Below are 23,982 nucleotides of genomic sequence, written 5' to 3' on the forward strand. Positions count from 1 at the left end.
ATACTCGTAATACATGGCATGACTGAATAATCTACGTTGTTTTTAACTTCACCTCGTACCTAGGTAGGAAGGGCTCATCGGTTTAAACTCAATAAACTCTCAATATATCGATGAGCATCAAACCCCAATCCTTCCGTAAGTCTTCCCGGAGCTGAGGCACTATCATTCCCAGACCCTCCTGCTGCTGCTGCACCAGTGGCCGGTGAAGAAGATGATGCGCCGCTGAGATCGCGCAGGAATCTGATTCCGCTACTTCCTTCGCGGCCGTGTCGGGCTCCTGATATGCCGCCGCCGGAGCCGGTGGATGAGAGGGCGTCTGATGCTCTGCGGATTAGGAAGGCTTCTTTCGATGGTGGTGAGGAATTGTTTTGGCTTTGGTCTGGGAGTGAATGGTAGTCATGGATGCGAACCCATATTAGCCACCATCCTCGACTGGTCTTGCATGTCCGTTCCGTTTCTAGGGGTCGAGAGCGAGTCTCGATATATGTACTGAGGAACTGACTGTGCACATTCAGCGCTTCGAGGCGGGACCAGTGCGTTTGTCGTTCGTGGTTGTGACCAGGGCTAAGAGAACCTGGTTCTGGGATGTTGGGAATAGACGATCTTACTGTCAGATTCCCTGGGTCATAGACAAGATCGTAGATGGGGTTGTTGATTACGGATGATGATCGTTTCTTTTCGCCTGCGTCGCTGTCTGAGAAGTAGATTCGCCGGGTGACGTTGAGCGGGGATGTGGATGTTAAGAGTGGTCTTTGTAAGGGGCCGAGTTGGTGGTGGATGCTGCGGTAGAAGGATGGAAGGGTGAGAGATGGTGTGTGGAGGTCGAAGAGGAATGTGAACATGAATGGTTGTCGCTGTATGAATTAGTATTATAAACCATTATCTTGCGTGGGTGGACATACCACATAAACCAAAACTTGGAGTTTTTTGTGTACTTGGTCTGTAAATGTATCTGGTAATATGTATGTTAGTTCTAGTCATATGTGCTTGAAATTGATACCTACCCTCGCCGTTGTCATATGACGCTGACTCGGCCACCTCGACCTGTAGCGTGCGTAATAGAGTACGCCTGTTCTTATCCTCTGGATTCTGTGGAAGAAAGAAGACGCTTTCATTCGGATTATCTTCATCAGACAAATCCTCCTCAAGGTCCTCTCTGAGACCAATGATAAATTTTCCTTGGGTTGCATCTCCATCGCTTTTTCTGCTACATGTCAGTCATCATGGCGGAACAAAACTTTATTGAAGTGGCTTACTTTGTTGTGTCTTGAGAAGCACCATTCTCTGCACCAGCCTTTGCAGATATTGTGGCGTCATTGGACGCGTTGGCTGATATGCCCGGAATCTTCCATGCTGAGCCATAGCCCAATGTTAGATATTTCATAACCGTTTCGGCACTTATTCCGCCTTCCTCAGTAGTTTGATCGTTTGTTGACAAGCTCTGCACAGTCGGAGGAGTGCCCACGACCAACGGCGGCGGGATACCCGGTGATGTTCTCCCACTTGGAGGCTCTGGTTTCGGGTCCAACTTCCTCAGACCCGTTGGTTGAGGAGATGCAGTAGCAGCCTTATGTCTAGCCCTTCTTTGCTTGCGAGAACGACCTGAACTAGGATTTTCATCGACGCCATATGCAGCCTCACCGTATCTATAGATCCATTCCATCCAATGCGATATACTAGACAGAGATCGCCGCGAGATAGCACCGACACCTGAGAATATAACACCATCTGACGGCCGTGGAGTCTGATCTAGCCCCAGCCAGTTATCAGGTTCAACCTGATCTCTTCCTGGTGTTCCTTTCGACGGCGATGCTGACGGCTGCGACGGTGCATCTCCGAAACGGGAGACGACGAGATCAACAAGACCATTTGTGCGCGAAACATAATCCTCAAGAACTTCTCGTTCACCACTACCCCATTCTTCTTCGCCGACGCCAATCCCAAGTTCTCCACCCACAGCCAGTTTTACGCCATTGAAAACATCCACCGCTGGGTTGCCGTTGAGAAGTACGAGCCAGTGACGGACAAATTTATTCCAGAAACGACCAAGGAGCTTGCAGAAAGAATCTCTTCCGATACGTTGATAGATGGTGCTCAATGAATCGCCATGGTGTAAGAGGAATATCGAATGCGCTCGTCGTAGTTGTTGGATGAGGGATCGAGGAGGATATATTTCTCGCGAGGAATATTCGACGGATGGAGAAGTTTCAGAAGACGCATTAATGGTATTTGGAGATGATATTCGGGTGAGATCTATGGACTGTAGATAGCTGATTAGCTTCGAAGAACCGTATAGCATCGTGATCACTCACAGCCAGTATCCACCAGTCGCTCTCTAGTTCATGGAGAACGATGCGCGACTTTTCAGTCTCGACACTGTCAACAGGCTGGCCGTTAGAGAAATTTCTGTAACCAAATACAACAAGCGTCAGCTCAGTTATCCTGCTTCTCTAGACATCCTTAGGCACACAAGCCTACTTTGCGAAATTTACCATGCCCTGCGCCAGGCCAATTTTGCGCAACCTCCCATTTGTGTCATCCTTGATACCCTGCTGCTCGGTAGAAGGAATATTTGGTGAATCATTTGCACTGTTCGATATCCGGCTAGCTTGCTGCGATGAGGAATAGTAGAAGACGATCTGGTCCTGCAGCGTTTCGTCTGTCGTTCCCAAAGAGGGGTTGTAGATGGTGAGGAACGCGAGCTGCGCCGGGACGACGGAGAGAGATTCGTCAACCATATCATGTCCGGTGCGCGCACCACCGCTGTTCTATACTAGCATGTGTCCTTTATTCACAAGCTGAATACGTGTTGTTCGATCAAGGTTGTCGCGCGACGTCATCCACGACATTTTGTGGAGAGTTGTATATTAGAGACAGCTTAGCGCTCTCCGACGGGCTGACAGAAAGCTTCCCGCATGAGATCCGCACGTGTCTCAGTCTGTGCCTCCCTGGCTCACAGACCAGAACAGGATGGTGTCTCTTATACATACTGCTTTACCCATACTGCGCAGTCAATTACAATGCGCTCGTGCAATTGGCCGTCGCTGGTACTCGGACAAAACAATTGATCCCCTCCGCATCCTCTTCTGCGGCTCCGACGAATTCAGCATTGCTTCATTGGAAGCCCTCCATACCGAACAGCTACGAAGACCACATTCAATCAAGTCTATTGAGGTTGTTTGTCGGCCGGGAAAACGGGTTGGGAGGGGCTTGAAACAGATTCGCGAAGGTCAGCAATTTTGAGCGAGGTTGCAATGGCATTCCTGACAATGGATTGGTGGTATAGTTCCGATCAAGTCGACTGCTTCGGAGCTTGGCCTCAGGATACACGAGCTAGACACCTTCAAAGGGTGGACTGTGAGTTGTAATATGTATCTATGGGACATGAATTGTGGCTGATTGATTGCAAATAGCCACCAGATGGACCCGTTGATCTGATCGTCGCCGTGTCTTTCGGCCTATTCATTCCCTCCAGATTACTCACGGCTGCAAAGTACGGAGGCGTCAATGTACATCCTTCATTACTCCCAGAGTAAGATTTCAGGCTGTATCTAATGCTACTCTCAACTAACATACGAAACTAGCCTACGAGGCCCGGCCCCTCTACACCACACCCTCCTCTCCGGACGAACGACAAGTGGCGTAACGCTTCAAACCCTCCACCATAAACATTTTGACCAAGGCTCGATACTCGATCAAACACCTGCCCCGGGTATCCTGATTCCAAATCCGGACTCATGTACGGTACCAGAATTATTGCGGCTTCTTGCACCAAGGGGCGCCGAAATGCTGATCCGAGGGATTCAGAACCGAGTTTTCGTGCCTCCGTTGCAGGAAGTCAAGTCCCAATTTGAAGGGTTTGACGCCAAAAACCTTACGCATGCGGCGAAGATAACACCGAAGGACCGTCATATAAACTGGAAAGATTGGAGCTGGACTGAAATTCAACGGCGACAACGTGTCTTGGGATCTCTGTGGAGCGTCGCCAGACCAAATTTTACCCGGAAGGTGTCCGATAAAGAGATATCTGACCCGTTTTTTGTGAAATCACTGGAGAAGAGGGTGATTTTTCAGGAAATTGAAGAGGTCTCACCAGGTACAGTTCCGGAAGGTGCCCTATCTCAAACCGGTCCAGGGTTGCCTTTCACCCTCGGTTTTGCCCAAAGAAAGCTCCACGACAAAGCCTTGTACGTCTACAGTGCAGATAATAAGCTCTTACGTCTGAACCAACTCAAATTTGAGGGAGAAAGGTTCAATGATGCGCTGATCGCTGCTCAAAAGGCGCGTATGTTCGCCCTTGACGATCTTGGTAATGGGGATTCTGAGCTTATCATGTTCTCTAATAAATTGGTTTGAGCGTTTAGATACCCTTGTATAGTACTATATATGCATTTGAAATCTTTCACGACTTGGCCCTGCATGTATACCTAAGTATTCTTAGCATCGTGTACGGATATAAATGTACATGCATTTCTTTGCTCGAAGTCGTCGAGTGTTCAGATAATCGCGAAGCCTCCGTCTTTAATTTTTGCCAGTCAGTTCGACTTCTTCACATAATTAGAATGGCATGCACTCACCAACGGCCAATGACTGGCCGGTTATGGATGCGTTCTTAGCGAGGGATATGTATAAGTCTGCAGCATCATCTAGCTCGGCCTTTGTAAAATTAGCCAAGGCAACTTTCCTTCTACCCGTTAAAACAGTATACTGACCACTCTTTTCAGTGCAGTTTGATTGATGTGATTTTTCATATATTCTTCCGAGAACTGGCTGCCCTGTTGTTGAAGTCATGTCAGTTACCAGACATAGTACAACGTCTCAGGTACAGTATACCTACCCATTCAGTCAACAACAATCCAGGACAGACGGCATTAACGCGAACTTTAGGCCCCTGAGACTTGGCGAGACATTTAGTCAGGTGTAGTACTACAAGGCGGTTATCAGTCAGGCCCTAATACTTATATAAACAAGAAAGCCGAAGACTTACAGGCTGCTTTTGTGATTGAATATGGCATGCTGCTTCCACCAGGCATCAATCCCTAATATAGTCACATTAGTTCTCTGCCGCGCCATACCAGCTTGAATCTTAGCCTACCGCTATGGATGCCGTAATGATGAATGCACCCCCATCAGGATTGGCGTTGAAGGTTTTGAGCGCTTCACGGAATGTGTGCATGTGGCCCTTGACATTGACTGCCCAGCACTATACATGTGACCGCATTAGAGAAGACTGGTTCTCTACTGATTCGATGACATACCTTATCCCAGTCATCCTCATCCAACGCATCGAGGTCGCCGAAGGGGGCAAATTTCGTCCAGCCCTAGAATCACCACATCAACTCGATTCCATCTCAAGAGTTGGGCATGTGACTCACAGCGTTTGAGATGACAATATCAAGACCACCTAGTACTTCAACGGCCGTCTTGACAACTCTAACACAGTCTTCTTTTATTCCAAGATCCTACACTACGGTCAGACATCCATATTCTTATAGAAAAGAAAGAACATACTCCCTGAACAATAGCGGTCTTAACCGCATATTGAGAGTTGATCTTTGCCTCCGTCTCCTTCGCTCGATCTTCACTTGATACATAATTGATCACTACGTTTGCGCCTTCTGCTGCAAACTTTTCCGCAATTGTAGCTCCGAGGCCACTGTTGTTCACGCGAAGAGATCAGTGTTTGTGTTATGAAGGGGAAACACGTAGAAAAGGCCGAGGGTAACGTACCGAGAGCCTGCCGTGACGAGCACGTTTCGGTCCTTGAGTGAGTAGCCCATTTTGCTGTTGCTAGATGTATAGAGTACTGAACAAAGAAAGGCTGCGATGTTATATTTAAAAATCTTCCTGTAAAAGGGTGGACTTGGCTATGCTAATGTATGACAATCAGTGTAAAGGCCCGTCGGAGGCCGTCGGACTGTCCGATCTACGCGGGGCAGGGTGACTCAACTATTTCACCAACGGCCAATTTGTCTTTAGAGGATTTGCCGACCTATTTCATCTCTAGTTGAGCTGCTTTGGAATATCTAATATCTGCCAATGGAACTGGTTGGCTGTGTCTCTCATAGGTAGTACTAATAATCTCTTGTAGTTAAATGTGATGCGCTTGCCATGGCTTGAAAAAGACATGATTCAAAAATGAGTTGTTCACATTTCGATCAAATCTATCGATGGTTCTTATTCAAATGTTCTCTGGAGATTCTCATAATCATACAATTTGACAGGTCAAGAATCATTTTGGTAACGGAGACAATCGGACCCTGCAGCCCTAAACCCTAAACCCTAAACTGATAATCACCATAACTTCTACTTATAGTATCTAAACTTCCATCTACCTGATATCACTCATTTCTCTACCTAAATAATTCTTCTCACTCTCCATCCCACCTTGCAGATTCTGCTCGCTGACATAGCAATGCATGACGCCGTGAGCAACACCCCGCACCAGACGACCAACCCAACCCAGCCTCCCTTCCCATTTAGAATAGCGCCTGCAATCGGACTGCTAACGAGCACACCGCATCCAACACAAGCCAGCGTCATCCCTAGGCGCGTGCCAATCCTGCTCTTATCAGCAGTTAGATTCACCACCCCAGCAGCCGGAAGGCCCATAAATGCCCCAGCCGAAAATCCGTACAGAACGCTATACACAATGAGCCCAGCCGAACTTTTGTTTGCCATCAAGCAGAATGTAAGTATGGCACCAACCAGCGCGACGGTTGTTTGTACGTTAATAGAACCAACTCTATCTGCGTAGTAGCCGGGGATCAGGCGTCCTGGTAAAGAGCCTGCATTGATGATGACGAGAAGATAGCTTGCGACAAAGCCTGAGATGTTGGTCTCCTGAAGCGCGTATAATTGAATGTAGTAGAAGATGATGTAGAAACCCATGAAGCCGAATACAAGCCCAAGATTGAGTAGAATGTATGGCGTGTCTTTGAATGCGTTCGTGTCGAGGAGCCTGTAGTTGCTCATTGGAGGAGAACGGGCTTTCATTAGGACGAGGGGAGGTATAAGGGTTGTTAAGATGATGAATGCAATTACTCGAGTGGCCCAGCCAAAGCCGATACTGGGCTGGAGATGTGTGAAGATGACGGGGTATACAATACCACCTGCCATGCCATTAGAATCATCATGTCTACCTAGATCGTCGATAAAGAAGGGTACATACCAAGAGCGCTCCCAGCTGAAGACGCCCCCATCGCCAGCGCAGTCCTGGCGTGAAAATACTGCGACACAATTGTCGGAGCCGGCACATAGAGACAACCAAAGCCCAGCCCCATGATCACCGCCTGAGCGAGAAAGMCCTGCCAGTATGCGTTACATAGGCTAGTCATGAACATTCCGAGGACCGTGAGCAACGATCCCAGCGCCAATAGCGATTTGAGATGGCCTGTATCAACAATCGGGCCTGCGATTACAGAAACAAGGAACATCAGGAAGGATTGGGTTGAGCCGATCCATGATATGTCTGCTGAGCTCTTAGAGGAGAGGAGGTTGAGTTGGTAGAATGTCTGAAAACGCCGAATGCGTTCATGAGACCCCTAAAATTAACATCAGAAATTGGTGATGGTTCGTGGCTTGCCATATATCAAAGAGCTTACCATGTGTTCAGATTCAGGGAGAATGCTCCCAGAACTTGTAGCCATGCGAACCAGTCCTCGGCCGAAGTAGATGCGACAGGCGGACTCGAGATTGCGGTGTGACCGACCTTCTCGGCATTATCGTCTGCTTCTCTATGTATAACGTCTGGTAGCCCGGAAATCTTTTCTTGTCCCATGGCAGAGGTTCTCGTAAGATCGCGAATAGAGCTCTGTGCGGGGTTGGCAGTGGTAAAACATGGGAGAACAAAGAACGCTACAGGCAAATGATATTAGAATGAGACCGACTGGACACGCATCAGCATTAAGGGGGTTTGATGCCGCCTTACAGGGTTGTTCGGATATTAATTTCGTTTTTTCTTTGTCCTGCACATTCCAATAGCAGCTGAGCTTGCTGAGACAATAAATCCTAAGGTCAGTACGTCCTGTCAGCTTCCTAATAGATAAAAAAAAGAACCCATATTTCGGATAATTGAAGTTGATCCTACAAGCTGAAAAACAAGTACATCTTTTGAGCTCAGTGAATTGCAAGACAACCCACTATTTATCATGAACGTCCACGGGTGGACATAAATATTTCCCATTTAAGCAATAGTATGACTCGTCATGGGCGGCTTCAAATGTTATTGTCTGACTATATAATAGAATAAAGGATTGATATCTTTTAAGAAAGTTCCCCGTTTTCTAAAGACTTAAACCATGACTTCTACGAGCGAGGACCCTATCAGCATCATAGCCAAGCTGCACTCTCTTGCTGCAAGTCTCAATGATGGGAACAATCATGAGGCTAGAAAAAAATGTCTGCAGCTGAGTAAAAATCTTACAAGCCAGCTGGAACAGCCAGAAAATGTGGCTGTTGATATGGCGTTTTCGGTACTGCTTTCTTCGTCTTTCTCTCCTCCCGTCAAAGTCAAGCGTAACTGACTATCCTAAACAGCCTATGATCGCAGTTACTGCACGGATTGCTGTTGATTTAAATTTATTCCAGCACGTTGTGAACGAAGGGCCGGTGGCATCAGCGAGATTAGCAGAGCTGTGTGGCGCTGAGGAGATTTTGATCAGTATGTTGACTTAATCAGTCAAGCATCTCGACCTCGACATGCATACTGACGATAGACTCTAGTACGTCTCATGCGGCCATTATCGGCTATCCGATTTGTCGAAGAAACCGGACCACGAACATGGAAGGCGACCCCTATCACAGCAGCGATGGCCACAGAAGAAATTGCGGCTGGTCATAGAATGATGTTAGCCAATATTACGAGAGTCCCCGTTTATGCAACTAACACATAGACAGATCTCAGTTGATTGTGCCCGCAGTGCAGAAGGCGCCAGAATTTCTCCTCCGTCATGGATATTCCTGTCCCATCGATCCCAGAGAAGGACTCGTCCAGCACGCATTCCAGACCAATGACACCACCTTCGAGCGAATCACTTCTTCGCCTTCGTTGCTCAAGGACTTCAACACATTCATGGGTAATACTATGGGAGCGCGCAACTACTGGGTAGATTGGTATCCGGTACAAGCCCGGATTCTGGGTGGTGCAGACCCAGAAAAGCCGCTTATTGTCGATGTTGGAGCTGGAAAGGGCCATGATTTGTTAGCATTTCACAGCAAATTTCCAGGTGCCGGTAAGCTCGTGCTGCAGGATTTGCAGCCGGTTATAGAGACCCTTGATAATTTGGATCCAGTCATTGAGAAGGTTGCGTATGACTTTTTTACGCAGCAACCGGTTCAAGGTACTTCTCTTCGCCCCCTATTCCCCTACAAATAGAAGCGGAAGTGTACTCGGGTGTATGTATACTTAGAATAGTCACAGGAGCTAGGGCTTACTTCTACCACCACATCCTACACGACTGGTCAGACAATTACTGTCGCGAAATACTTCAGAGAGTAGTATCTGCAATGATGCCGGGATACTCGAAGCTTCTGCTGCATGAGATCATTGTTCTTGAGGAAGGGGCGCCCCAATTCCAGGCACAGTTGGATATGACAATGATGGCTTTCAATAGTGGTATGGAGCGCACGGCGAAACAGTGGCGCGAGTTGCTAGAGAGTGTCGGGCTTCGAGTTGTGAAAATCTGGGAGTCAGTCGAAGAAGGGGCTGATGGTATTGTTGAAGCGATGAAGGACTAGAGGGCTGTTTGATCTATGGTACTGTAGATTGAATAGAGTAGACGTCACAAATACATGTGCGCTAAAACTCTAGTCATTCATATATTATCAGGCCTAATCAATGATTGTACCGACATATTCTGCCTTTCTCATGCCTTTCCATGCCTGTTTGCCTTCAAGGTTCGGCCACTGCACCAAGAACCGATCTACAAAAGGTAGCAGGATTTTTCCAGATAGACTCAGTGTGGTTACACGCGCCCAGGACTCAATGAAAACAGTGCGGAGTGGAAGTGTATTTGCCGAACTGTCTTTGTGTGTCTGGCCAGACTTGAGCAGTAGCAGTGCAGAAAGTGCGATCCAAAATCTTAGAAATTTTGCTCCCAGAACTACACATACCGCTGTCGCAGGACCATTGGTAAGTATCAGGTCAGGATATTGAAATTTAACGTCGCGCTTGCTGCTTTGTTGATCTGAATGTTTACCGCGAAGAACCTGGAGACATGCCCAGAAACATTGGATTGTAGATAACGGCGCAGTAAGATACGACTGATGGACTCGACGGGCACGAGGTACGGTGATAATATCATAGTTGTGACGTTGTGTATGTTTTGAGTCTTTGTACTGCGCGTGAAGAATCACCTCAAACTCCACAGCCTTCGAGGCACTGAAGCTGTCGCCCGAGGTCACAATGTATGTACGAAAAGTGTAGGTGTTTGGGTCTAGTGGCATGCGGCGCAGCATTGATAGCATTTCTGCCGTATGGCCACCACTACCGAGCACGATCAGCACATGGGTTGGGGTGCCTCTGTGACGTAGCTTGGGAACGGCGGAGTGTTGTGAAGATGAGAGTATTAGGTGGAGGGACTATTTGATTTAAGCGCGTCAGAAAGGAGCCACTAATATAATTTTATTTGTCTGTATCACTCACAATGATCAACGCGAAAGCGACGAAGAACAGAGAAAGCACCGCGAATGCGGCGACAGTCAAAGCTGGCATCGCGGAGTATTGTCCGAAGTTGAGATTGGTCGTCATGGTAGGTCTCGATAGACCCAAATGACCGGGACTGAGGCACACTGTTCAGTCCGCGATCATCACGATTGTATTCTTGCAAATTTCTGAGATGAGTTATCAAGAAATTGGAGTTGTATGAAGCTTCACAAAAAGTTGGAGCTCCCACGAGCCGCGGGACCTCCACGTAGGTGCTAAATAACGCTATACCCTTTTGGGCCTGCGATAAGATAAGTATATCTGCCTCAGGCTTTGAGGCTTATCTTCGACAACCTCTATTCTTTATACCATTCTCTCATAAGTCGAGAACTTTACTGTAAGCCTTTTACAATTGTAATGTGAACATGAAATCATTTAGCCAATCCAGTCCCCCAGCACCAGCAACTCGACGAGCTGCACGCCGCCGTGTCATCTCCTGCGAGACTTGTCGGCGTGCTAAAACACGATGCGATTTAAGTCCTAAGGCATCTAGTTGCAATCGATGCCAGAAGCTAAGGTTGGTAGTACTGAGCCTTTATCCAGAAACTCTTGCCATGGAATGATGTTACTAAATGACAATTTGGACTAGGATCAAATGCTCCCTGAGCTCGAGTGATCTTTTCTCCCATGGTAATGGCCACGATGAGGCTGTTAATGTTGGCGAAAGGCAGTCCTTGGAGAAGCGGTATGTTTCTTTCGATATTTTGAAGGGCATTTTATTGACATGTCTACAGAATCGCCAATATAGAGGACTCTCTTCAGGAAATGAAAAGTACCTTAGCAAGCATGTGCTGTTTCATGCAGAACCTTGATAACAGACCTATGGATAATGTTGTCATGACCGAAGCCTCTTCTTCCACTGCAAAAAATCATGCTACTGGTCAACACGCTGATTTTCCTCATCTACCTTCCCTGCGCACAGAAACGACAAAGTTAGCGCCAATCATGATGGTGCGGAAGTTTCGGCCAGACAGTCGCCGCTTATATCGGGATCCAGGAAATGATATCGTAGAAAAGCGCATTCTTTCCGAGGAAGTTGCAACTTGTCTTGTTTCCGAGTAAGTCTTCTCGATTTTTCGTGAAATAATGAGCGTACTCATCCTAGACAGATTTCTTAATCACCGCGGCTCTGTCATCCAAATTGAAAAATCACCAACAGACGGGCACCTGAGGCATCGATCACCACTCCTCTTCGCTGTTTGTGCTCTGCATGGTCTGAGATTCTCGAATTCATATGACACTCTTCTCAACAGCCCTACGCATAGGCATCTATATGAAGAAGTGAGAGATATGCTAGGTCAAGCGGTGCTAGCAAGTCCTTTGCCGTTGGACGAATTGTATGCTATTCTGATTATGTCGACATTCGAAGCTGCTCCAAGGGTAAGTTCCAATTTCTTCACCACTCATGAAAACCGGGTAAGATACTCATATGTATGATAGCCCGTGTATGAATACATTGAAAGTTGGCTATTGAGCGGCATATGCGCAAAGCAAGCTATTCTCAGCATAGATTTTCCGCGGATCAATCAGCGCATTGATAGTGGAAATGCTGAACGTAAAGATAAACAGCTGATGTCCTTGTGGAACAACATCTGTCTGATCAATTTCCGGTTTGTTGGTTCGTCTTTCTTAATGGTCGCGACACTCATACCTTGCATAGATTCGCAGTTGGAACCGGCAAACCAACAACAATCCCAGCCAACTACATCGATCAATGTCCGGCTATATTGAATCACCCCGAAGCCAGTGTCGAAGACGATCTTGTCCTTGCCGAGATTCTACTTTATAGAACTTTGCACAATAAACTTGCAAATTTCTCGTTGGGTGATGACCACGGCGAGGAAGATCATTGCACAGAGCTAAGAACTTGGGAGAATAAATGGAAGCGTTTACTTGGTCTGTTCCCTTTCTCAATGTGTTTTTAGTCTTCGTGCTGATACCAGACGTAGATTCGCCCCAAGCAATCACATTACGATTCAGTTATGATATCGCTCAAATGGTCATTGCTCGACGAGCTACGGAAGACAGCATATTTTCCGGTACTACTGCCAGTCAGTTGAGGAAACGAAAACGAAACAACCCAAGGAAAGTGCATGAAAAGACAAACTATCACATCCTCGCCTACCAATCAGCTCTCTCAGTCGCAGAACGATTCATCCACGCGTCTGTGACTGGAGTCCAAGCCCTACCGAAATTTCATCACATATGCATTGCTTATTGCGCATTGGTACTTTCTGAAACTGCTTGTGAGCACAATGCTGTAACCAGCCGAGTAATGGAAGGAATCTCGGCTCGTGATGTACTCCTGATGCTTAAAAGGATTAGACAGCACTATCATATGAGCTTTGGTGGAGAAATTCCAGAGGCAATGAATGTTGCCGTTGCACGGGTTGCTGCTGTTGTATCTGATACTACCGACAGTGCTGGATATGCTTCTCAAGGCATCAATTATAACGATTCTTCTTTGAGCGGAAATTTGCCAACAATAGGAATCCATGATGGTACGGAAAATCAATATGTCAGGAGGTTTCCTGGTGGTAATGAATTAATGGATATGAATGACTTTGACCATGCTACCCTTGACGAAAACTTCCTGGTGCAGGACCTCCTCTTTGATGGGTCTAATATGAGTTTTGTGGATTACTTCAATTCTACCTGGTGATACACGCAGAATCTGGATACATGACAAAGTAGTTATCTATATAGCGCAAGAACAAGGCTGACCGTAGGTTATACCTACTAAAACAGCCACGAAACATATCTTCTATAGAAAACCGCAACTTTGCTCTTCTCCCGCAACTCATCCGCCCTTTCTTTCTCTGCCCACTCCCTCTCATGTAACTCCACCTCTGCCAATCCAGTGTACAAATCCGCCTCTGAAGCGCGCACCCCTTTAGTTCGGTGCACGACTTTGTAGTACGTGAAGAAGAACAAAAACACCGGGATAGCAATATACCCAACGATGAAATTCTTGTAATCGAAATTTCCAGTCGACTTCGTATGAATGAACACCTTGAAGTTTTTCGTCAACGCAACCAGCACACAGAAACAAAACGCAAACCATGACCCCCAAATGCCGAGCGGTGCTCGGTAGTGAACAACAGGGACGTCTTGCGCTTTGCGTGCTTGGACGAATTTAATGTGGCTCAGGATAATGCAGCACCAGACGATTAGTCCAAACATTGTGATGCAATTGACAAAGTATCCAAAGACGACCTTGGAGTCGCTGGAGACGTTCATAAAAGCAAGCAATGCGATGAATGCGGATGCGGCCAATGCGGGAATGGGGACACCGCGTCTGTCTGTTTTTGCGAGGAAGCGAGGTGCTTTGCCGTTCTGTGCCAGGCCGTAGAGGGTTCGGCTCGATATGTAGAGGTCGGAAACGGCGGCAGAGAACACGAAGATAAGGATACACGCGTTCAGGATTCCAGGCAGCACCTTGATTCCCGCCAATACAATGGCAACTACAAACGGCGACGCAGCAGCTGAGGTGGACTGAGTAGTGGCAAACGCGAGCTCCTTCGAGTCGTACGGGACGAGCATACCGAGAAAGAACACACTAAGGACATAGAAGAACAGAATTCGATAAAAGATCAATCGAGCAGCACGCGGGATGGTTTTGCGTGGGTTCTGTGCCTCGCCAACAGTGACGCCAATGAACTCAGTCGACAAGTACGCAAAAGCAGCTGTTCCCATGGTATTCCAAACGCCCAAAAATCGGCCCAGGTCCCCTTTTGCATCAAATTCTTTAAACGCACCGGGAGTGTGCCAGTATCGGAAACCCTTTGCATCATGGTCTGGTCCTCCACCGCAAGCCAGAATTAGAGAGAGTAGAATCACCCCGACAAGAGTCGCGACTTTTGCACTCGAGAGCCAGAATTCGAATTCACCGAAGAATTTTACGCCGATGTAGTTGATTAGAATGATTACGACGAGAAATATTGCGATAAAGACGCCGGGATTGAGCTTTTCGGCTGGGACCCAGTATTGGAGGACCAGCGCGACGGCTGTCAGTTGATTTGGAGTTGATATTGAGTACTTGAGCCAGTAACTATGCTCCGCTTAGTCAGGTGAAGCGGACGCAGGGAACATTGAAGGTAAGACTTACGACCAGCCCAGCGCAAAGCCCATCGCAGGATCCACGAAACGAGAAGCATATCCAGTGAAGCCTTCAGGAATCGGTAGGTATGTTCCCATCTCACAAAGTCCTGTTAACATAATCCAGACGACAAATCCGACCACGGAGTAGCAGATCAATATAGGAGCTGGACCGGCCGAAGCGAGAGCAGATCCGGTGCCAATGATCAAACCAGAGCCGAGAGCACCGCCGAGGGCTATCATTTTCGCCTATTAGCCCAAGTCAAATTTCGAGAAAATGGGGACATACCGATCATAGTAGTATGACGAGCCCTAAGACCGCGACTGAGAGCGGTGCTCTCGTCGATAACAACTTCTGTCGTCTTAAGGTCATCGCGAACTGAGACGTTTGCTTCAAGATTGGGTGTGATCTTGAAGCTGTCGTCGGCAGACATTGTGGCATCGGCCGCACCCATTTCAGCGTCGGTCAGGCTTAGCTGTACTTCAGTCTTGGAGCAAGCAAGTAAACAAACAATCAACTGAGGGGCAACACAGCGGGCAGCACCCCTCCATTTGTAGTTGCGCACATATCAACGCCAAGCCAGTACCAAAGACATCATCGGGGAACTTCTCCTTTATTGTCTTTGTCGCGGCTTTGTGATTAGAAAACCATCGCAATTCCACAGTCGTGTTGGGAAAGTGATAGGCAGAAAGCGGAGATCGCGGGTCTCCGAGGCGCGCCCTGATAAGCCGAATGACGGCAAATGATTGGTCAATCTATATAATTCCTGCTCGCTCAGAGGCTTGGGTTTCATTGGAGAACTTGGCATTATACATCCATGCCCTATAAAGACACTTGATATCAAGTTGCAACTGGCGCACAGTCATGGCGCTCGACATGTCGCACGGCCTGGGTGCTCCGGACTATGTGTCGCCTAACAATGTGGAATTCTACAATCCGTCATGGTCGTGCGTACGCTCTATGACTTTCCATTTCAGCTCTAAATCTGCATAGGTACAAGGCTACAGGGACGTGGTCGCTGGCGAGTAAACGAGGCAACACGCTTTACATATCGGGTTAACCTCCAGAATTGGACAAGTTGATGCAGTGTTAGGGTTAATTGATCATTAGGGCTTCGAGGAATCGACCCGTTAACAAACAAATTGATCCCTATCGAAGGTTTGGAGACTTACAATGGCCCATCAACGAAAGACTCTCCTGCATATCTGCGGGTTCTCAAATGTGTGCTTGACTCATCAACCGTCTTCGAAAGAAGAACGTGATTTGACAGTTTCACAGCCTTCGAGAACATGCGCATGATCGCTGAATCAGCCGGAGCAACAGTTGGAGATTGTCTACGCTTGGTAATGTACGCAATCCCTAGCCTATCTGGGTAAATCTCAAGGCAGAATCAGGCTGATACCTCTAAACAGTTATACAACAGACATGTACCGGTTTCGTCCGCTGGTCAACGAGGCTCAAAAAGAGATATGGGGCGATGTACCGTTTCCGCCTCGGTCGATCATTGAAGTCTCTAGGCTTAATCAGGTTGGTTATCTTATCAAATATGTGGTGCTTTAGGATTTGTTGACATGATTCTAAAAGGATGATATTGTGGAGGTTGAAAGTACGTTTGCTGTGCCGGATTAGGTAGCTGTGGGAGTTACCTTTTGAGAATGTTAATAGAGATTTGATAGGAGCAATAAAAAAATACATGAAAGTAACAATTTGAATCAAAAATGTTAGTTTATACATAGCCATGACAACATGAAATTGACTCGATCCTCCTATAGTAAAATTGAGAGTATCAAAGTTAGACAATTGATCTATGTACCCGAAATCGCTAGTTCTCGTATATATCCTCCCATTGAACATCCAATTATGAAATCATTATTTCTCTGATCGAGATAAATTTCTAGAAACCAAGAAATATCGAAATTCTTTGAGCATCCGACGATGGCTTGTCTAAATCGGACAAAACCGTAGCATTGTCCATTTTCCGTGCATCTCCTTTCATCGCCGTTCATTTCCGCTGGAGATCTGCGAGTTCGATCTTTCTCCCATGTTCGATTGTCACAGCCATCGGACCATGTAGAAAATCGTGGCGGGATGAATTCTCTGTTTCTAGTCAGGCGAGATAGGCTGAAAGATATCTATTCGTTTGGTTCGTGTCGAGAATGGCCGCGTCTCATACTGGTCTCGATATAATGGCGGAGGATATGGAAGCGTCTTTGGATCCCATTGAAAAAGGAATCAACAATGCAGAATCGCATGATAGGAATCCAATTCATCATGTCCAAGATGAAAGGTATTCTTTACGAGAAGTACTCAGGCAGAGAATATCAAACAAGCACACCGATTATCTACTTCTGGCATGCTGTTTCCTTTCCGGCCTATCAGACACGGGTTGTTTCAATACCTGGAGCTGTTTTGTGAATATACAGACAGGTAGTTCCTCATCTCGAATGCCAAAGTTAGTATATTAACAATGTCCAGGAAATACAATCTTCCTCGCCCTCGGCGTCTCCCATCAGCCCACAAACAAACCTTACGGATGGCTTCATTCTCTTATAGCCATCGTTACATTCCTCGTAGGATGTGCTTGTTTCAGCCTTGCTCAGCGTCTTTTCGGTAGAATTCGAGGTCTGTTGATCGGCTCTTTTGCAGTACAAGCAATTTGTCTAGCAATAGCCGCGGGCATAGTACAATCCAACTTTATACCGCAAGACACCACCAGTGCAGACGAGGGTACTCTCGAAGCGCTTCGAATTCTTGTTCCCATCGTTTTCGTCGCGTTCCAGGCTGGAGGACAGGTCGTGCTGAGTCAATTTTTGGGATATCCGGAGATTCCTACAACTGTCTTGACGAATGTATATTCTGGATTGGTGACTGAGAAGGTTGGATGGCGTCACACGTCTGGTCGGTCAAGCAGTGGAAGAGCTAAATGGATTAGACGTTTGGTAGCAGTAATATCGCTAGGTGTGGGTGCTATTGTTGGTGGAATCCTGACAAAATCTGACAAGAAGGGGTTGGCTGTGATATTTTGGATTGGCACAGGGTTGAAGTTGGGGATTGCTGTAGGGTTGTTTTGGTGGAAAGAGGAGAGGCATTAAAGGAAGAATGGCAATAGCATGTAGGGTGTGACATTCATACGGAGTACAAGCTTAGACAATAAAAGCAGCAATAATGTGCTCGCTATTGTCCCATAAGTAAGGACAATAGAAGGAAGGTCGCGATGACAGGTCGAGAATATTTATCCAATAATCAATAAATCAATGTATATGGCATGGTCTGTGCGCTCGGGGTTTACGATTTCTCTAGCGCAAGTCCGGTTGCCTGTCAACAATTCCCACTTCGCCTCTTCGACTATCTTCTTTCTTTCACACCACCGCGTCGCAAACAATGAAATGGCCTTGCTCACAAGGCGACTGCGCTGCTTTTATTGTGGCCAGMGATCCGCATCAAAGAGATCGACGAGCGTGCGAGAATGGCGCTGTGAGCATTGCGAAGCTGTAAATTATCTAGACGAGGTACGTACCGACTACATACGGTTTGCATGCGATATTTGAACACTAATTAACAGGTATAGAATGGAGAGATTACAGATCCCCCGACCGCAGTGACGGCCAACCCCGCCATATCAAATGACTCGCTTCAATCGCCCTTCGAGTCGGCTGGCTTCGATCAAACGGGCCTCTTTTGCGGCAAATGCGTTCGGAATCAACATCTGCTGATGAAAGCGCTTAGCTCTTATCTTCCGGACACCGATGATCCTACCTACCCGATCTACGAGCAACAATATCCCCAATATCGCCGGAAAATGGAAGAGACCTATCCGCAAGTATGTGAAAACTGCGAACAGAAAGTGAACAATCGCATTCGGCAGACGGGCTATGAGGCAAAGGCCGACCACCTGAGGAGGACCATGGAACGCAGCAAAATGAGTCGCGCGGCACAGAAGGCGCGAAGGCGAAATTGGAGAAGTATTCTCGTTGTGGCGGGTGCGTCGGGATATTGGTCGAGTGTTGCTGGTCAATTGGTGTCGGACCTGATTGGGACGGGCGATCTGTTGAATGAACTTATTGGACAATATTGGATATTACCATCGACCTACTTTCCAGTCGTGAATGAACTGGCGTCATATGTTGGCTATTCTTCTCAGGACCTTGCCAGCATTTCGTTGATTATAGGCGCGCTTTCGATATGGTGGAACCCCAAGATTCATCACAAAGTGGAGGGGCTGAGCGGTCGCATATTAGGGCTGAACCAGTACTATGAGTGCCAATTGATTGTGATGGTGGCCAGATTCGCAGTGTGGGCGTGGTTGAAGGATACAAGTCGCATGGAGCCTTCTCTTCCTACCGCGGTGCACGCCGTTATGATACTATTCATGGGTGTAGTAAGCATGACAATCCGGGCTTATACCAATCGATACTAACTTATTTACAGGCGACTATCTTCTCCCAGCGATTAGTCCATTACGACACGCGACCCCTTGTTTTGTGGTCAAATCTCACTCCTGTTACATCTCCGCGACAGCAAAAAAATGTACCCCAGTCGGCACCGATGACCAAGCAGCAAGGAGCTCCGTTTCAACAAGACATGTTTCAACACTTCCCTCTAGAAAAGCTGAGCATGCCACGAGAGAGCCCCAGATCCAACGTACGATTGGCTACACCCCCTTTAGAACCCGATGACTCTATGGATTGGACACCATCAGTAGCCAAAGAAATCCGGCCTATGTTTGTTACCTCAAAGCCGGAGGTGGCACCCGAGGCCGCTTCGCACAAGTCATTATTCCAAGGTGCTCTTCCTGCAGCGCCACGACCTCCTGCATGGCAGCTCCGAAACCCTATAGCTCAGAAAGCTTCATCGGCAGTCCCGGTGAACAACATCTTCCAGACATCTCGAACAACTACCCTTCAAAATCCCGTATTTAACGAGCAAAATGATACTCTACGCACACCTGATGCGTTCTTTGCGCCTCCAAAGTTCTTCGCCCCATCAGATTACCATGCCACGACTGGTTTGGAAAATCTGTTCGATCAAACATTTACAATCAAGTCTCCCGAGGACGATACAGATGAGAATGCCGCATTGCAGTCGAAGGTCAAGGAGATTCGCAAGAACATACGCAAGGAACATGCGCAGTCAGCCTTGCTATATTCCTCAATCCGACTACTGCTTCTTTTTATGAGCATACTTGCCTGGTCGATTGATTGGCTGAAGCTTGTTCCCATCCCCCACGACGCTGTCTTGATGGGCACTTTGATCATGAACATTCTATTTACAGGTTTCGGACTATTGGCATCGCTTAATCAACCGGTTATAGTCGTTCAGAGAGTCATTTACTCCTTGATTAAGTTTGTGGCGACTATCGTTCTGGCTCTCTGCCTGAGTTACAACTTTTCCAGTACTTTCCATCAAGGGGGTCATTTAGAAACATGCGTCAAGTCTCTAACAGCTCTGTTGGCTATCGAAGAATTGTTGGTACTGTTTTCAGCCATGCCAAAGAGCCGAACTCAGAAAGGGATGGCCAGGAAAGAATCAGAGGCTGTCACTCATCCTTTGACGCAGCAAACGACTGAGACTCAATTTATTCCCCCAGTTCATTACTCATCTCCTCCGCCAACTTCACCCACACTATCATACATATCCAACCAGCCGACGAGCGTATACTCACAGACTTCTTCTTTCTCGCAATCCCAGCCTTACAATTACGGCCTCTACCAGAGGGACATGCGTCGCAATCAGTTCCTCGATGATGGCTCGGACGCCTCTGAGATGTCAGGAGGAGACTCTGATGCCGAAACGACCATCAGCTCGTACACCAACAAAGACATCCGAAATATGAACCCATTCAACAATAACGACAGAGATTACCGGGTTCCACGAGCAGGTCTAGGCTCTGGGCTGCAGGGGTTGAGCCTTGATGACAGCCCCGTCTCGAAACGGGTAACTCGCAGTCAGACTACGCGAAGGACAGGMATGGAATCTGGGCCAGTCCGTTCTCGGCCTCTCAGATAAAAGCCATGCGCGAATAATGTTGCAACGCGTGTTATGAGTTTGACGACCTAGATGAGAATGAGGCGTATGTATTGATTTCTTGGACAACATATCATGCGATAGTATTGTATTTAGCTTGTCTACTCTATCTTATGTACATAGCTAGGCGTTATTATTATTCTATTACTTCCGATACTTCCGACATAGTAAAAAATCAGCCAATCACGAAAAGCGAACTAACTCCAGGTTTTCCCCGCACCGCGACTCCACACACGTGATTTTGCAACGGGCTTTTCTATTTAATAAATCTCGGAATTCCCGACCTCAATCGCTCACTTCTAGCACTAGGCTTATTGACTCTTAGTCGGCTCTGATATACTCTTGACGGAAACCTTCATCATGAGCACTCCAAGTACGTCGCGAGGGCTGGCAGGAGATACACAAGGCTCTCCGGGGCAGCAACCTCCTGCTACAAAGAAACGTCGTGCTGCGAGGGCCTGTGAGCGCTGTAGGGCGAAGAAGTATAAATGTGATGAATCATTTCCGTGTCGAAAATGTACCAGTATGCTTATTCAGCTCTGATATGCGTGTTTATGGATGCTAATGAACTGTAGAAAGCCAGGTACAATGCGTGTACGAGGGAGATTTTCATCTTCAACGGGAGGGTCAGACGGCTAGGTATGTCTCTTTACTCATATAGGAGTATGTGCTAATACAGAATTATAGTTATATCCATGAACTAGAAACCAAGATTGAAGAACTGAATGAACGGCTACGTGAAGTAACGCTCTCCAGTCAATCTCTCAACAAGCCTTCCACAAGTGCAGCGGCATGGACTACTCCAGCTACAGCGGCGACCCCAGGCCGCTCAATTCTGAATCAAGAGCTGTCTCCCGAGTCTATCATCGGCGAAAATGAGACCCCGTCTTCGGATGCGTTGGAAGAGGAGATTCGTGAAGTCAATCGACATACTAATGCGATTGAGTTTCATGGAAATACTTCCTCTGCGGCCGCACTGGGTCATTTGCAACGTGCGCGGGAGCCGGTAAAACAGCATAAGGTGACGCCCAATAGGTATATGCATGCTTTTGCCGATCATCCTCCTGCTTCCATAACTGGCCACGGTCATGCTGGTAATGGCAAACCCAAATCATCGCTCATATCAACCCTGCACAACCCCAACTTCTACACTTCCCAACTCCAAACACCCCTCCACGACGGCGACAAATACCTCGCCGACTATACCCAGGGAGAAAACACATCGGACAACAGATTCTACTTCGAGTACGCCCACGTCTTCATGGAAGGATACTTTGAAAACCTGCACTTCATCCACCCCATAATCGATAAGGAGAACTTTGTGCTGCGGGCACATAACCTCTGGTTTGGCAGAAATCCGCAAACGGACAGCAGCTTTATAGCGTTGTATTTGAGTCTTTTGTCTCTTGGAGCGCTGATTAGGGCTTGGGATCAGCCGACGCTAGGTGGGTTGACGAGGTTTGAGTGGAGTCGGAAATTGTTTGCGGAGGCGCAGGGATACTTGAATACGTGGTGTTTCACGAACAATTTGGAAATTGTGCAGGCTTTGTATCTTATGGTTTGTCTTCTTTCCTAGAGAGGGGAATCATGCTGACGGTGTGTCCAGGCGAAGATTTGTCAGAATGAACTGGCGCCTCACTGTAAGTTTCAATCTTCTGAGTTGCTGGATTCTATATACTGACACGATCAGTGGCGTATATGTACCTAGGTCTAGCTATACGAACATGCCTTGCTGCAGGCTATAACCGCGAAACACCGGACGTCAAGACTGACCAGCACGACTGGATATCCAGGACTTGGTGGTAAGTACGCCATACCCTATCCCAATCAGAACGATACACTAATAAGCCGCCATCAGGGGCCTATATTCACTGGAAATGTAACGTCCATAGCTCTTCATATCTATGAGAAGTCACTAATAACAGCAGAGAACTATCCTTCTCCCTCGGCCGCCCCGACACTTTGGGTATGGACGAATACCACAACCGCTGCCAACCTAACCGCGACGAGCACTCCGAATACACCATCATCCCCATAATGGTTGACCTAGCACACATAACCCGGCGCGTGTCGGTCGACATTTACCACTCCCGAATCTCGCTTCAGCAGCGAATGAAACACTCATTAGAAATCGAACAGAAGCTCAATAATTGGCTTGATGCACTGCCCAAAATTCTGCAACCTGATTTTGGGCAGTCGGGTGGAAAGGCGGATGCACCATCTTCGATATCGGTCCTGAGGGATCCGAAGTGGTCGAGGAGGCAGCGACTTGTGCTGGGGATACGTATGTTTTCCCAAGCTGCTTACTTTATCCATCCTGATACTAACAATTTGGGGAAAGGCTACCACAACGTTGAGATGTTCATCTTCCGCCCCTTCCTGGCCTACTTAACCCTCACCCCGCGGGGCGAAGGAGGCAAAAACCGAGCGCCGGAGGCCCAACGAGTTCTCGAAATGGCAGCTAAGAAATGTCTTGATTCGGCCCGGAAGACAGTTGATATTATTTACGAGACGTTTCGGCAGTATTCGTTTTTTCGATGTTGGTACGTTCCTTCCTCCCGTTGATTCGTGATATATAGTTTTAGTGCTAATTTTGAAAGGTGGTATAATACGACGTACATCATGTTCGCAGTTACAAATATACTGCTCCCGCTGTCACGAAAATCGTTAACCTTCCTCAACCTAATGGAGACGAACCTGCTGATTGAGAGCGTGAATAAATCCATCGAAATACTAGAAGCTATGGATGAATCCGTCGTTGCGCAAGAGTCTGTCGAGATCGTCAAGAATCATCTCAGGGACTACGGTGCGGAAATGAACCACGATACAAATCATGGATCTAGTCATAGCAATGACACACTCAATGGCATGAGTCAGGAGCCGGGTCTTGTTGATATGCGTTCTGGAACGAGTCATAGTGCTACGTTGCATCATGATACGTTGGATGATCCTGCTAGTATGCTTAATTTGGGTGATATGCCCTTTGATGAGTTTTTGCCAGTAAGATCAAACATCTCATTCTATTACTTGGATGCGTAATTAACGTTTGACAGGACTTAACACTCTCAATGGGATCATCGGATTACCCATTTGAGAGTATAGCGGGCTTATTTGGAGATATCACAGGGCCCCCTATACTCGAATAAATCTAGAT

General features: G+C 47.2%; 9 protein-coding genes across 9 annotated transcripts; 4 read left to right on the plus strand and 5 right to left on the minus strand.

Moving 5' to 3' along the window:
• Positions 1-74: 74 nt before the first annotated feature.
• On the minus strand, positions 75-2,738 carry BHQ10_000156 (uncharacterized protein; the record flags this gene model as incomplete). Its single annotated transcript, XM_040873609.1, has 6 exons — positions 75-854; positions 903-952; positions 1,005-1,204; positions 1,257-2,260; positions 2,313-2,406; positions 2,479-2,738. 6 exons carry the CDS (start codon positions 2,736-2,738, stop codon positions 75-77), a joined length of 2,388 nt encoding a protein of 795 aa, XP_040728661.1.
• A 232-nt stretch (positions 2,739-2,970) lies between these two features.
• On the plus strand, positions 2,971-4,356 carry BHQ10_000157 (uncharacterized protein; the record flags this gene model as incomplete). The annotated part of the gene is made up of 4 exons (XM_040873620.1): positions 2,971-3,229; positions 3,287-3,357; positions 3,414-3,532; positions 3,585-4,356. 4 exons carry the CDS (start codon positions 2,971-2,973, stop codon positions 4,354-4,356), a joined length of 1,221 nt encoding a protein of 406 aa, XP_040728662.1.
• A 201-nt stretch (positions 4,357-4,557) lies between these two features.
• Positions 4,558-5,780, minus strand: BHQ10_000158 (uncharacterized protein; the record flags this gene model as incomplete). Its single annotated transcript, XM_040873631.1, has 9 exons — positions 4,558-4,656; positions 4,713-4,775; positions 4,838-4,926; positions 4,988-5,039; positions 5,096-5,203; positions 5,259-5,321; positions 5,376-5,462; positions 5,512-5,656; positions 5,731-5,780. 9 exons carry the CDS (start codon positions 5,778-5,780, stop codon positions 4,558-4,560), a joined length of 756 nt encoding a protein of 251 aa, XP_040728663.1.
• A 577-nt stretch (positions 5,781-6,357) lies between these two features.
• BHQ10_000159 (uncharacterized protein) lies at positions 6,358-7,780 on the minus strand (the record flags this gene model as incomplete). Its single annotated transcript, XM_040873642.1, has 3 exons — positions 6,358-7,112; positions 7,172-7,479; positions 7,605-7,780. 3 exons carry the CDS (start codon positions 7,778-7,780, stop codon positions 6,358-6,360), a joined length of 1,239 nt encoding a protein of 412 aa, XP_040728664.1.
• Positions 7,781-8,300: 520 nt separating this feature from the next.
• On the plus strand, positions 8,301-9,738 carry BHQ10_000160 (uncharacterized protein; the record flags this gene model as incomplete). The annotated part of the gene is made up of 5 exons (XM_040873654.1): positions 8,301-8,474; positions 8,539-8,662; positions 8,725-8,848; positions 8,899-9,341; positions 9,467-9,738. 5 exons carry the CDS (start codon positions 8,301-8,303, stop codon positions 9,736-9,738), a joined length of 1,137 nt encoding a protein of 378 aa, XP_040728665.1.
• A 93-nt stretch (positions 9,739-9,831) lies between these two features.
• Positions 9,832-10,750, minus strand: BHQ10_000161 (uncharacterized protein; the record flags this gene model as incomplete). Its single annotated transcript, XM_040873665.1, has 3 exons — positions 9,832-10,035; positions 10,114-10,581; positions 10,646-10,750. The coding sequence occupies 3 exons, from the start codon at positions 10,748-10,750 to the stop codon at positions 9,832-9,834; spliced, it is 777 nt and encodes a 258-aa protein (XP_040728666.1).
• A 320-nt stretch (positions 10,751-11,070) lies between these two features.
• Positions 11,071-13,367, plus strand: BHQ10_000162 (uncharacterized protein; the record flags this gene model as incomplete). Its single annotated transcript, XM_040873676.1, has 7 exons — positions 11,071-11,222; positions 11,295-11,390; positions 11,440-11,763; positions 11,815-12,085; positions 12,146-12,315; positions 12,366-12,601; positions 12,655-13,367. 7 exons carry the CDS (start codon positions 11,071-11,073, stop codon positions 13,365-13,367), a joined length of 1,962 nt encoding a protein of 653 aa, XP_040728667.1.
• Positions 13,368-13,444: 77 nt separating this feature from the next.
• Positions 13,445-15,237, minus strand: BHQ10_000163 (uncharacterized protein; the record flags this gene model as incomplete). Its single annotated transcript, XM_040873687.1, has 3 exons — positions 13,445-14,756; positions 14,814-15,039; positions 15,093-15,237. 3 exons carry the CDS (start codon positions 15,235-15,237, stop codon positions 13,445-13,447), a joined length of 1,683 nt encoding a protein of 560 aa, XP_040728668.1.
• A 431-nt stretch (positions 15,238-15,668) lies between these two features.
• Positions 15,669-23,974, plus strand: BHQ10_000164 (uncharacterized protein; the record flags this gene model as incomplete). The annotated part of the gene is made up of 17 exons (XM_040873698.1): positions 15,669-15,751; positions 15,798-15,859; positions 15,915-16,025; positions 16,083-16,152; positions 16,217-16,331; positions 16,389-16,410; positions 18,309-18,313; positions 18,373-19,182; positions 19,233-20,738; positions 21,412-21,467; positions 21,516-22,386; positions 22,435-22,468; positions 22,519-22,630; positions 22,754-23,112; positions 23,170-23,371; positions 23,429-23,828; positions 23,882-23,974. 17 exons carry the CDS (start codon positions 15,669-15,671, stop codon positions 23,972-23,974), a joined length of 4,911 nt encoding a protein of 1,636 aa, XP_040728669.1.
• Positions 23,975-23,982: the final 8 nt, after the last annotated feature.

Source organism: Talaromyces amestolkiae, assembly GCF_001896365.1.
Source record: "Talaromyces amestolkiae strain CIB chromosome Unknown scaffold1.1, whole genome shotgun sequence".
Lineage (NCBI taxonomy): Eukaryota > Fungi > Ascomycota > Eurotiomycetes > Eurotiales > Trichocomaceae > Talaromyces > Talaromyces amestolkiae.